We start from the raw sequence: 12,711 nt of genomic DNA on the forward strand, positions 1-12,711 counted from the left end.
CAATCATGGGAACAGAAATAAGAATAAATCAAAAGATGGGTTTGAAGATTAAGTAGGAAATTTTCTTAGGAAGTAGAGCAAAGCAATAAAGAGACAGAAAATAAGTGGAAAAAGATACAAGATTAGAGGAACAACCCAGGAATTTCAGAAAGAGAGAAAAGAGAAAGGGAAGAGAGAAAAATCATCAATGAAATGTTCAAAGTTTCTAGAAGCGGAAGACATAAATTTTCAGGTTGAAAGGATCCCACAAAGCATCTGACACACCAAGGTTCATCATCATTAAATTTCAGACTGATGAAGACAATAAGAAAATTCCATAAACTTTTAGAATGGGATAGGGTGGGGAAAGTGCATACAAAGAATCAAGAACCAAAATGCACCCAGAGTTCTCAACAGAAACAGTGGAAGCTAGAAGACAATGGAACAATGGAATGCTTTCAAATTCAGGAAGAACAACTTAAAATTTTACACCCAGACAAACTATCAATTAAATATGATGATAGTATAAAGACATTTTCTGATATTTGAGGTGTCAAAATATTAACCTCCCAATTTTCCTTTCTTAAGAAACTACTCAGAAATTTGCTCCCTCAAATAAAGGCAGAAAGCAAGAAAGAAGGTCAACATGGGATAAGGAAATGTGAGATCCCACACAGAAGAGAGGTAAAGGGATTCCCCAGAATGATGATGAAGTAATCCCAGGATTACAGTTAATTATGAGATAAAAAAGATAACCAGTTCTCTGAGAGATTTCTGCAAGAAGACACAATTAATAGAATATATCACACATCTGAATGTCTTAAGAAGTGATCCAGTCAAACTGGCAAATAAAGTTAGGCAAATGAAAATTAAGCTGATAAAAGACAAACACAATTATTAACTTTAAGAAAAACAAAAAAGCTATACATAAAAGAAAAAGTAATCATAGTGTGGTATTGCTGAACTCTAACCAGCATTCACTTTGTGTGCTGAATATCTTTTGTTTGTCTTTTCAAATTTATTCTTTTTCCATTTCCATCCTGCTCTGTGCTCTGGAAGGCTGACCAGTATAGAGTGTATCAACAGCTTCCTTGCACTCTGGTTTCCAGATGGGTTCTTGCAATGAGAAGCACCCACAGGAAATCAGAATAAGGGAGGAAAGTGAGATAAGGAAATTTATTTCCCAATAAATTTCTTTAGTATTTATTGCTTTCTGTAGTATTGACTGATAGTCACAGATCCTGTCAGGTAAACCTTTCCACTTAGCTCTCTCTGCACATTCCTATAGCTACTCCTTCCCCTGTCCCTTTGAAGACTGGGTGTTTTAAGGCTCCTTCTTTTATTTTACTGTATATAATCTTTTAAGTTACACTTCAACTTTAAAAGTTTAAAAATAGGGGACTGATAAGAGAAATGCAAATCAAAACCACATGAGATATCACTTCATACCCACTAAGATAGCCATAATAAAAAAGACAGATGTGAGGAAATTGGAACCCTCAATCATTGCTGTTGAGAATGTAAAATAGTGCAGCCACTTTGAAAAACAGACTGGCATTTATTCAAAAGGTTAACATAAAGTTACCGTATGATCCAGCAATTCCACTCCTAGGTATATACCCAAGAGAAATGGAAACATACATCCACTAAGAACTTGAATGTTCATAGCAGCATTGTTCATAATAGCCAAAAAGTGGAAATAACCTAAATGTTCATCAACTGATGAATGGACAAATAAAATGTGACATATCCATACAATGTAATATTATTTGGCAATAAAAGGAATTAAGTTCTGAAACACACTGCAACATGGATGGAACTTGAAAACATTAGGCTAAGTGAAAGAAGACACTCACAAAGAACCACATGTTGCATAATTCTATTTATGTCACATGTCCAGAATAAGCATATATGTAGAGACAGAAAGTAGATTGGTGGTTGTGTGGGACTGGGGAGGTTAGGGGAAATGTGGAGTCACTGCTAGTGGTACAGAGTTTCTTTTGGGGGTGATGACAGTATTCTAAAAATTGATTGTGGTGATGGGTTTCACAACTCTTACGAATGTACAAAAACCATTGAGTTGTACATTTTAAATGGGTGGAGTGTATAGTATGTGAATTATATCTCAATAAAGTTGTTACCAAAAAAATAGGAGGCTGATTACACACTATTGTACAACTATGCAGTGGACTAATATACAGCTGTAAAAGAAATGAGGAAGCTCTCTATGTACTAACATGGATGTTAAAAGCAAGTTGCAGAATGTACTATAGTTTGCTAGTTTGTGTAGGAAATAAAAATATATATTTGCATTTACTTTTAATGGCACAAAGAAACTCTAAGTATATAAAAATGAACTAATATCAGTTGGGGTGAGAGCAGGAGTTGGAGGGGTTTGGGCACAGAATGAGTATGGAACTGCTTACTTATTTTTAAATAGTTCTTCCTTTTGAGCCAAGTAAATGTAGCACCTCTTTATTCAACTTAATTTAATTCAGATGATAAGTCAAAAGTTAATTAAATATACAATAAAAAGTAAAGTAGGGACAATTAATTTTCCTCGAAATGTCCATTAAATATCACACGAGCTGAATGATAAGTAATACACTTGAAATGAAGGGCCAAGAAACGAAGCTGATTTTTTTAAAATTGATATTAGGTTGTAAATATCTTTCTTCCTCTTCAGAAAATAATTATAAGGACTTCCCTGGTGGTCCAGTGTAAAGAATCTGCTTTACAATGCAGGGGATGTGGGTTCAATCCCTGGTCAGGGAACTAAAATCCCACATGCCGCAGGGCAACTAGCCCGCGCGCCACAACTACTGAGCTCTGCGTGCTTCAGCGAGAGAGCCCACGTGCCGCAAACTACAGAGCCCACGTGCCACAACTACAGAAGAGAAAACCCGCATGCCACAAGCTAGAGAGAAGCCCACGCACCACAACAAAGAGCCCGCGCGCTGCAGCAAAAGACCCTGTATGCCTCAGCGAAGATCCCGTGTGCTGCAACTAAGACCCAAGGCAGCCAAAAAATAAATAAATAAATCTTTAAAAAAAAGAAAATAGTTCTAAAATCATACCCTAATGGAAAGCTAAGATATATACATATATTTATACATATATATATATATATATTTTTTTTTTTTTTTTACACACACACATCAGGCTTCTCTTCTTTGGAGGAAAACAAAAGCAAAACAAAGACTGGTTTGACTGATATCCTATTTCTGTCATTACAGTGAGATGGCCTTATTTTTGGATCCATGTCTCAGTCATGGTTAACATTTAAAAACGGTTAAATGGGAAGAGAATACAAAATATAAGTTGATAAGCTTCAACATAGCATCAGGCAGATGGAGCTACATTGGTTCCATCAATGAGGGGAGCAAAGCGGAAAGATGTTTGGTGTTTGAAAAGGAATTTCCAAAAAGAGCTCCAAGGGTATAAGTCACAGCAAACCAGCACTAGGAAAATTGATTTTACCTTCCTGTGCAGAAGAGCGATAAGGAGCAGAATATTCTCTGACTGGCTTCAGCTAAAATAGAAGCCACACCATACACTACACCCAGGCACGCTATGAGCAGGCTGCTTTGCGTGCTGTACTTTCTGACAGATTCCGTAGGCCAAGGTAGCCAAGTGCTGGTGCTGTGCTTACCGGCACCACTGTGGAATAAACCCTCTGGGCCACGAGCATCAGGTCCCTGAGGAGGGTGATGAAACTGCACAGGCAGTTCAACAGAATCTTCCGCGCGGCCCGGTTGAACACCTGGAGCTCTTCCACAAGCTGGGCATTGAGGGCCTCATATTCCCTTTTGGCCAAGTCTGACTCATCCGCCACCACCCGCTGCAGGTAGCTGTTGTAGTCCAGCAGTTTGTCATAGCGTTTCTGGATTAGCTTCTGGGGCCCTGGGAAAAGGGACCGCAGGGCTGACAGGGGCGTCAGGACAAGCTTCTGCAAATGAGCTGCCTGCCAAAAGAGCAAAACAATCCCATCACAGAAGGAGGAACACCCAATACCATGTCTGGAGTTGTTATCAGTAGGCTTACCTCCTCCCTGCAGCAGCACAGAGGAAGGCAGGAAAGTATCTAGACAAGTTGAAAGAGCATGGGATCATTTTTTTTGTCTAGCTAAACCTGTTCAAGGACTTAAAACAGCAACTCTAGACTCTAACGTTGAACCTGAAGAGTGAACAGGAAGAAGAATACAAAAGTTGAAACCTGCACACCCAAACTATGCTCCACCCTTCTCTCTACAGCCATTGGTTTTGTCAGTGGGGTCACCTCCCACAACACTTTCGCCTTCCCCTTCTTTCTAATCCCAGAGCCAACTGGAGCTTCTCCAGAACATGGGCTAGGGGGTAATCTCCACCTTTGACTACCAAGACTGCATAATTTATTCACATATCATTCCCTTTCTTTGCTACTAATAAAAGGAAGACAATTGGTCTTAGGAGAGGCTGTATCTTACTCCTCCCACATCCAATTCCCTGACTACCCTGGTGGCTGATTTTGGTAGTGGAATCCTATCCCCTATACAGATAGTCCCCCCTTATTACAGGTATTTTGTTCCTGTTATAGAAATGACCAGAGAGTTATTGCTTCCTCTTTAAATACTTTGAAGGATTAAGCTGATGCTGATTCTGTGTCCTAAATTGTTATATTTTTAGGTCTGAGTCATTGAAAATGAACATTGTATTAATGCCTAACTCCATGCCAGCAACTGAGCACCCTAGATTTAATTTCTTCTATTTCTCTTTCCTCCCCTGTATTCTGAAGTACACCAGTATCCTATGTTTGCTGACTGCCCAAATTTATCATATATGCTTGGGTGTCATGATTATGTTATGGCAATTTGGAAGTAGTTTTCTCTTTTGTACCCTGAAAGATGTTCTAGGGAATCAGCATCTGAGCAGCAGCTTGTATTAATTGAGTGACCTCTAGTAACTTTGTCTGAACTCATGGGAAATCTAGAAGAGGAGGGAAACCAGTCTCTTACTGGCACCAGCAATAGCCAACACAGATTAAATTTGATGTCTATCTTATAAAATAATCATTATATACCTGCAGACTATTTAATGAGTCCTTCAACTAAGCAAAGAATCTGTTTACTGTTCTGGGATAAATTACTGTGTTTGTGACATACTTGAATTCTACAGGTAATCTAATTACAGAATTACAATATAATTACGATATATAAGTCCTATGACCCACAGACATGAACCAGTTCATCTGTACCTGGGAATTATGGTTGGAACGAATAAGAATCAGATTTTATTCTAATATTCTGTGCTATACAAAATGTGTAGATAGGTACCTCTCATGATTAGATAAAAACAATTGCTCTGCCTTTAGATAGATTCGAGCTCTTAATATTTGACTTTTAAAAAGAGTTCAGGGGCTTCCCTGGTGGCGCAGTGGTTGAGAGTCTGCCTGCTGATGCAGGAGATACGGGTTCGTGCTCTGGTCCGAGAAGATCCCACTTGCCGCGGAGCAGCTGGGCCCGTGAGCCATGGCCGCTGATCCTGCGCGTCCGGAGCCTGTCCTCCGCAACGGGAGAGGCCACAACAGTGAGAGGCCCGAGTACCGCAAAAAAAAAAAAAGTTCAATATACCTTACCATAAAAAGGTACTTTTATATTGAGCTTTCTGATAATTATTTTAATTTAGCATACTTTATCATCCTGTGGTTTTATGCAAGGTAGGGAAGGACACCTTCTTTTTCATTCTGTCAAGTTCTGGGGCATGCTTGATGAAGGAGAACTTATATACCATGCTCTTCCTGTGTTCAATAAATAGTTATTACCTTAACTAATGTCAGCATTAAGCTAGAGAGCAAACCCTTAAGGACTTTTCTAAAATGTGCTTACTGTAATTAAGCCCAGAAAACATATAAAGAACTAGGCACACTTCTTCTATTTAACATGTTGTAGAAACTGACTTTCTCCTTCTCTCCCTCTCCCTCTCTCTCTCTCCCTTCCTCCCTCTCATCCATCTAATCTACCATTTTAGTTCAGATGTAATCATTACTTTCCATTCCTCAGTGCCAGGAAAGCTAGATGCTTCTGGGTATTTTTCTATTGGAGTGGGCACTGTCGCAGTATCCCTTCCCAGGATTCGGAAATACGAGATGGGGGATGTTACTGGGATTTAGAGCCTGGTAGGAAAGCTAAACATCCTCCAACACAAGGGTAACTCAATGAAGATTTGTCTGACCCCAAATGCCTATAATAACATTACAAAAATGGCAGTTTCAAGGATCTTCAAGATGATGGAGTCTAATATATCTTTTAATAATCCTTGAAATACTACTATGAAATAATAATACCTATGGAACACAAGATACTAAATTTAAATTAGTATTACTCAGACTGGTTTGCCACCCAAATACTTTCTTGGCTCAACCTTTTTTTTTTTTTTTTTTACATCTTTATTGGAGTATAATTGCTTTACATTGGTGTGTTAGTTTCTGCTTTATAACAAAGTGAATCAGTTATACATATACATATGTTCCCATATCTCTTCCCTCTTGTGTCTCCCTCCCTCCCACCCTCCCTATCCCACCCCTCTAGGTGGTCACAAAGCACCGAGCTGATCTCCCTGTGCTATGTGGCTGCTTCCCAATAGCTATCTACTTTACGTTTGGTAGTGTATATATGTCCATGCCATTCTCTCACTTTGTCACAGCTTACCCTTCCCCCTCCCCATATCCTCAAGTCCATTCTCTAGTAGGTCTGTGTCTTTATTCCTGTCTTACCACTAGGTTCTTCATGACATTTTTTTTTCTTAGATTCCATATATATGTGTTACCATACGGTATTTGTCTTTCTCTTTCTGACTTACTTCACTCTGTATGACAGACTCTAGGTCCATCCACCTCACTACAAATAACTCAACTTCATTTCTCTTTATGGCTGAGTAATATTCCATTGTATATACGTGCCACATATTCTTTATCCATTCATCTGATGATGGACACTTAGGTTGTTTCCATCTTCTGGCTATTGTAAATAGAGCTGCAATGAACATTTTGGTACATGACTCTTTTTGAATTATGGTTTTCTCAGGGTATATGCCCAGTAGTGGGATTGCTGGGTCATATAGTAGTTCTATTTGTAGTTTCTTAAGGATCCTCCATACTGTTCTCCATAGTGGCTGTACCAATTCACATTACGACCAGCAGTGCAAGAGTGTTCCCTTTTCTCCACACCATCTCCAGCACTTATTGTTTCTAGATTATTTGATGAAGGCCATTCTGACTGGTGTGAGATGATACCTCATTGTAGTTTTGATTTGCATTTCTCTAATGATTAATGATGTTGAGCATTCTTTCATGTGTTTGTTGGCACTCTGTATATCTTCTTTGGAGAAATGTCTATTTAGGTCTTCTGCCCATTTTTGGATTGGGTTGTTTGTTTCTTTGTTATTGAGCTGCATGAGCTGCTTGTAAATTTTTGAGATTAATCCTTTGTCAGTTGCTTCATTTGCAAATATTTTCTACCATTCTGAGGGATGTCTTTTGGTCTTGTTTATAGTTTCCTTTGCTGTGCAAAAGCTTTGAAGGTTCATTAGGTCCCATTTGTTTATTTTTGTTTTTATTTCCATTTCTCTAGGAGGTGGGTCAAAAAGGATCTTGCTGTGATTTATGTCATAGAGTGTTCTGCCTATGTTTTCCTCTAAGAGTTTGATAGTTTCTGGCCTTACATTTAGGTCTTTAATCCATTTTGGGCTTATTTTTCTGTATGGTGTTAGGGAGTGTTCTAATCTCATACTTTGACAAATACCTGTCCAGTTTTCCCAGCACCACTTATTGACGAGGCTGTCCTTTCTCCACTGTACATTCCTGCCTCCTTTATCAAAGATAAGGTGACCATATGTGCATGGGTTTATCTCTGGGCTTTCTATCCTGTTCCATTGATCTATCTTTCTGTTTTTGTGCCAGTACCATACTGTCTTGATTACTGTAGCTTTGTAGTATAGTCTGAAGTCAGGAAACCTGATTCCTCCAGCTCCGTTTCTCTTTCTCAAGATTTCTTTGGCTATTCGGGGTCTTTTGTGTTTCCATAGAAACTGTGAAATTTTTTGTTCTAGTTCTGTGAAAAAATGCCAGTGGTAGTTTGATAGGGATTGCATTGAATCTGTAGATTGCTTTGGGTAGTAGAGTCATTTTCACAATGTTGATTCTTCCAATCCAAGAACATGGTATATCTCTCCATCTATTTGTAACATCTTTAATTTCTTTCATCAGTGTCTTATAATTTTCTGCATACAGGTCTTTTGTCTCCCTAGGTAGGTTTATTCCTAGGTATTTTATTCTTTTTGTTGCAGTGGTAAATGGGAGTGTTTTCTTGATTTCACTTTCAGATTTTTCATCATTAGTGTATAGGAATGCCAGAGATTTCTGTGCATTAATTTTGTATCCTGCTACTTTATCAAATTCATTGATTAGCTCTAGTAGTTTTCTGGTAGCATCTTTAGGATTCTCTATGTATAGTATCATGTCATCTGCAAACAGTGACAGCTTTACTTCTTCTTATCCGATTTGGATTCTTTTATTTCCTTTTCCTCTCTGATTGCTGTGGCTAAAACTTCCAAAACTATGTTGAATAAGAGTGGTGAGAGTGGGCAACCTTGTCTTGTTCCTGATCTTAGTGGAAATGCTTTCAGTTTTTCACCATTGAGGACGATGTTGGCTGTGGGTTTGTCATATATGGCCTTTATTATGTTGAGGAAAGTTCCCTCTATGCCTACTTTCTGGAGGGATTTTATCATAAATGGGTGTTGAATTTTGTCAAAAGCTTTCTCTGCATCTACTGAGATGACCATATGGTTTTTCTCCTTCAATTTTTTAATAGGGTGTATCACATTGATTGATTTGCATATATTGAAGAATCCTTGCATTCCTGAAATAAACCCCACTTGATCATGGTGTATGAGACTCTTAATGTGCTGTTGGATTCTGTTTGCTAGTATTTTGTTGAGGATTTTTGCATCCATGTTCATCAGTAATATTGGCCTGTAGTTTTCTTTCTTTGTGACATTCTTGTCTGGTTTTGTTATCAGGGTGATGGTGGCCTCGTAGAATGAGTTTGGAGTGTTCCCTCTTCTATATTTTGGAAGAGTTTGAGAAGGATAGGTGTTAGCTCTTCTCTAAATGTTTGATAGAATTCACTTGTGAAGCCATCTGGTTCTGGGCTTTTGTTTGTTGGAAGATTTTTTTTTTTTTTTTTTTTTTTTTGCAGTACGCGGGCTGCTCACTGCTGTGGCCTCTCCCATTGCAGAGCACAGGCTCCAGACACGCAGCATCAGTGGCCATGGCTCACAGGCCCAGCCGCTCGTGGCATGTGGGATCTTCCCGGACCGGGCACGAACCTGCGTCCGCTGCATCGGCAGGTGGACTCTCAACCACTGTGCCACCAGGGAAGCCCTGTTGGAAGATTTTTAATAACAGTTTCAATTTCAGTGCTTGTGATTGGTCTGTTCATATTTTCTATTTCTTCCTGATTCAGTCTTGGCAGGTTGTGCATTTCTAAGAATTTGTCCATTTCTTCCAGGTTGTTCATTTTATTGGCATAGAGTTGCTTGTAGTAATCTCTCATGATCTTCTGTATTTCTGCAGTGTCAGTCGTTACTTATCCTTTTTCATTTCTAATTCTATTGATCTGAGTCTTCTCCCTTTTTTTCTTGATGAGTCTGGCTAATGGTTTATCAATTTTGTTTATCTTCTCAAAGAACCAACTTTTAGTTTTATTGATCTTTGTTATCATTTACTTCATTTCTTTTTCATTTATTTCTGATCTGATCTTTGTGATTTCTTTCCTTCTGCTAACTTTGGGGGTTTTTTGTTCTTCTTTCTCTAATTGCTTTAGGTGCAAGGTTAGGTTGTTTATTCGAGGTGTTTCCTCTTTCTTAATGTAGGGTTGTATTGCTATAAACTTCCCTCTTACAACTGCTTTTGCAGAATCCCATAGGTTTTGGGTTGTTGTGTCTCCACTGTCATTTGTTTCTAGGTATTTTTTGATTTCCTCTTTGATTTCTTCACTGATCACTTTGTTTTAAATAGTGTATTCTTTAGCCTCCTTGTGTTTGTATTTTTTACAGATCTTTTCCTGTACTTGATATCTAGTCTCATAGCGTTGTGTTCAGAACAGATACTTGATACAATTTCAATTTTCTTAAATTTACCAAGGCTTGTTTTGTGACCCAAGATATGATCTATCCTGGAGAATGTTCCATGAGTACTTGAGAAAAATGTGTATTCTGTTGTCTTTGGATGGAATGTCCTATAAATATCAATTAAGTCCATCTTGTTTAATGTATCATTTAAAGCTTGTGTTTCCTTATTTATTTTCATGTTGGATAATCTGTCGAATGGTGAAAATGGGGTGTTACCGTACCCTACTATGAATTTGTTACTGTCGATTTCCCCTTTTATGGCTGTTAGTATTTGCCTTATGTATTGACGTGCTCCTATGTTGGGTGCATAAATATTTACAATTGTTATATTTTCTTCTTGGATTGATCCCTTGATCATTATGTAGTGTCCTTCTTTGTCTCTTCTAATAGTCTTTATTTTAAAGTCTATTTTGTCTGATATGAGAATTGCTACCCCAGCTTTCTTTTGGTTTCCATTGCATGGAATATCTTTTTCCATCTTCTCACTTTCAGTCTGTATGTGTCTCTAGGTCTGAAGTGGGTTTCTTGTAGACAGCATATATATGGGTCGTCTTTTCGTATCCATTCAGCCAGTCTGTGTCTTTTGGTGGGATCATTTAATCCTTTTACATTTAAGGTAATTATCGATATGTATGTTCCTATTACCATTTTCTTAATTGTTTTGGGTTTGTTATTGTAGGTCTTTTCCTTCTCTTGTGTTTCTTGCCTAGAGAAGATCCTTTAGCATTTGTTGTAAAGCTGGTTTGGTGGTGCTGAACTCTCTCAGCTTTTGCTTGTCTGTAAAGGTTTTAATTTCTCTATCAAATCTGAATGAGATCCTTGCTGGGTAGAGTAATCTTGGTTGTAGGTTTTTCTCCTTCATCACTTTAAATATGTCCTGCCACTCCCTTCTGGCTTGCAGAGTTTCTGCTGAAAGATCAGCTGCTAACCTTATGGGGATTCCCTTGTGTGTTATTTGTTGTTTTTCCCTTGCTGCTTTTAATATGTTTTCTTTGTATTTAATTTTTGACAGTTTGATTAATATGTGTCTTTGTGTGTTTCTCCTTGGATTTATCCTGTATGGGACTCTCAGTGCTTCCTGGACTTGATTAACTCTTTCCTTTCCCATATTAGGGAAGTTTTCAACTATAATCTCTTCAAATATTTTTTCAGTCCCTTTGTTTTTCCCTTCTTCTTCTGGAACCCCTATAATTCAAATGTTGGTTCATTTAATGTTGTCTCAGAGGTCTCTGAGACTGTCCTCAGTTCTTTTCATTCTTTTTTCTTTATTCTGCTCTGCAGTAGTTATTTCCACTATTTTATCTTCAAGGTCACTATCCGTTCTTCTGCCTCAGTTATTCTGCTATTGACCCCTTCTAGAGTATTTTTAATTTCATTTATTGTGTTGTTCATCATTGCTTGTTTCATCTTTAGTTCTTCTAGGTCCTTGTTAAATGTTTCTTGCTTTTTCTCTATTCTATTTCTAAGATTTTGCATCATCTTTACTATCATTTTTCTGAATTCTTTTTCAGGTAGACTGCCTACTTCCTCTTCATTTGTTAGGTCTGGTGGGTTTTTATCTTGCTTCTTCATTTGCTGTGTGTTTTTCTGTCTTGTCATTTTGCTTACCTTACTGTGTTTGGGGTCTACTTTTTGCAGGCTGCAGGTTTGTAGTTCCCGTTGTTTTTGGTGTTTGTCCCCAGTGGCTAAAGTTGGTTCAGTGGGTTGTGTAGGCTCCCTGGTGGAGGGGACTAGTGCCTGTGTTCTGGTGGATGAGGCTGGATCTTGTCTTTCTGGTGGGCAGGTCCACGTCTGGTGGTGTGTTTTTGGGTGTCTGTGGACTTATTATGATTTTAGGCAGCCTGTCTGCTAATGGGTGGGGTTGTGTTCCTGTCTTGCTCGTTGTTTGGCATAGGGTGTCCAGCACTGTAGCTTGCTGGTCGTTGAGTGAATTTGGGTGTTGATGTTGAGATGGAGATCTCTGGAAGATTTTCACCATTTGATATTACGTGGAGCTGGGAGGTCTCTTGTGGACTAGTGTCCTGAAGTTGGCTCTCCCACCTCAGAGGCACAGCCCTGATGCCTGGCTGGAGCACCAAGAGCCTTTCATTCACATGGCTCCTCAATTTGGGATGATTTGTTGTCTCTTCAGGTATTCCACAGATGCAGGTACATCAAGTAGATTGTGGAGATTTAATCTGCTGTTCATGAGGCTGCTGGGAGAGATTTCCCTTTCTCTTCTTTGTTTGCACAGTTCCCGGGGCTCAGCTTTGGATTTGAACCTATGTTTCTTCATCTCCCTTGAAGGTCTTGTTTTCTTTTTCCATGGACAGTGGCCCTTTCTCCCATCCTCATGTGTGCAGAATTTTATCTACTGAACAGAAGGAACAGCTTATCCAGAGATCCAGGCAACTTCTGGGAAATAAGACTGCCATAAATTCCCTCTTTGGGGCATGTCTATTTGTGTGTTAAGAACTTTCAGACTTTGAGCATTTTTTCCCCCGACCTGGGTTCTGAAACTGGCTGGAGTTGGAATACAGCCCAAGCATGTTTTTAATGATTCCCAATATATGTTTTATGATTC

At 38.7% G+C, this 12,711-nt stretch overlaps 1 protein-coding gene across 1 annotated transcript in view; it reads right to left on the reverse strand.

The window, feature by feature from the left end:
* Positions 1–12,711, reverse strand: part of ARHGEF38 (Rho guanine nucleotide exchange factor 38) — a 154,369-nt gene that overhangs the window by 12,403 nt on the left and 129,255 nt on the right. The window contains exon 10 of the mRNA XM_019927755.3: positions 3,632–3,943. Within this exon, the coding sequence (XP_019783314.1) occupies positions 3,632–3,943 (312 nt within the window). The remainder of the gene's footprint in view (positions 1–3,631; positions 3,944–12,711) is intronic.

The sequence above is a fragment of the Tursiops truncatus genome, chromosome 5 (genome assembly GCF_011762595.2).
Source record: "Tursiops truncatus isolate mTurTru1 chromosome 5, mTurTru1.mat.Y, whole genome shotgun sequence".
Lineage (NCBI taxonomy): Eukaryota > Metazoa > Chordata > Mammalia > Artiodactyla > Delphinidae > Tursiops > Tursiops truncatus.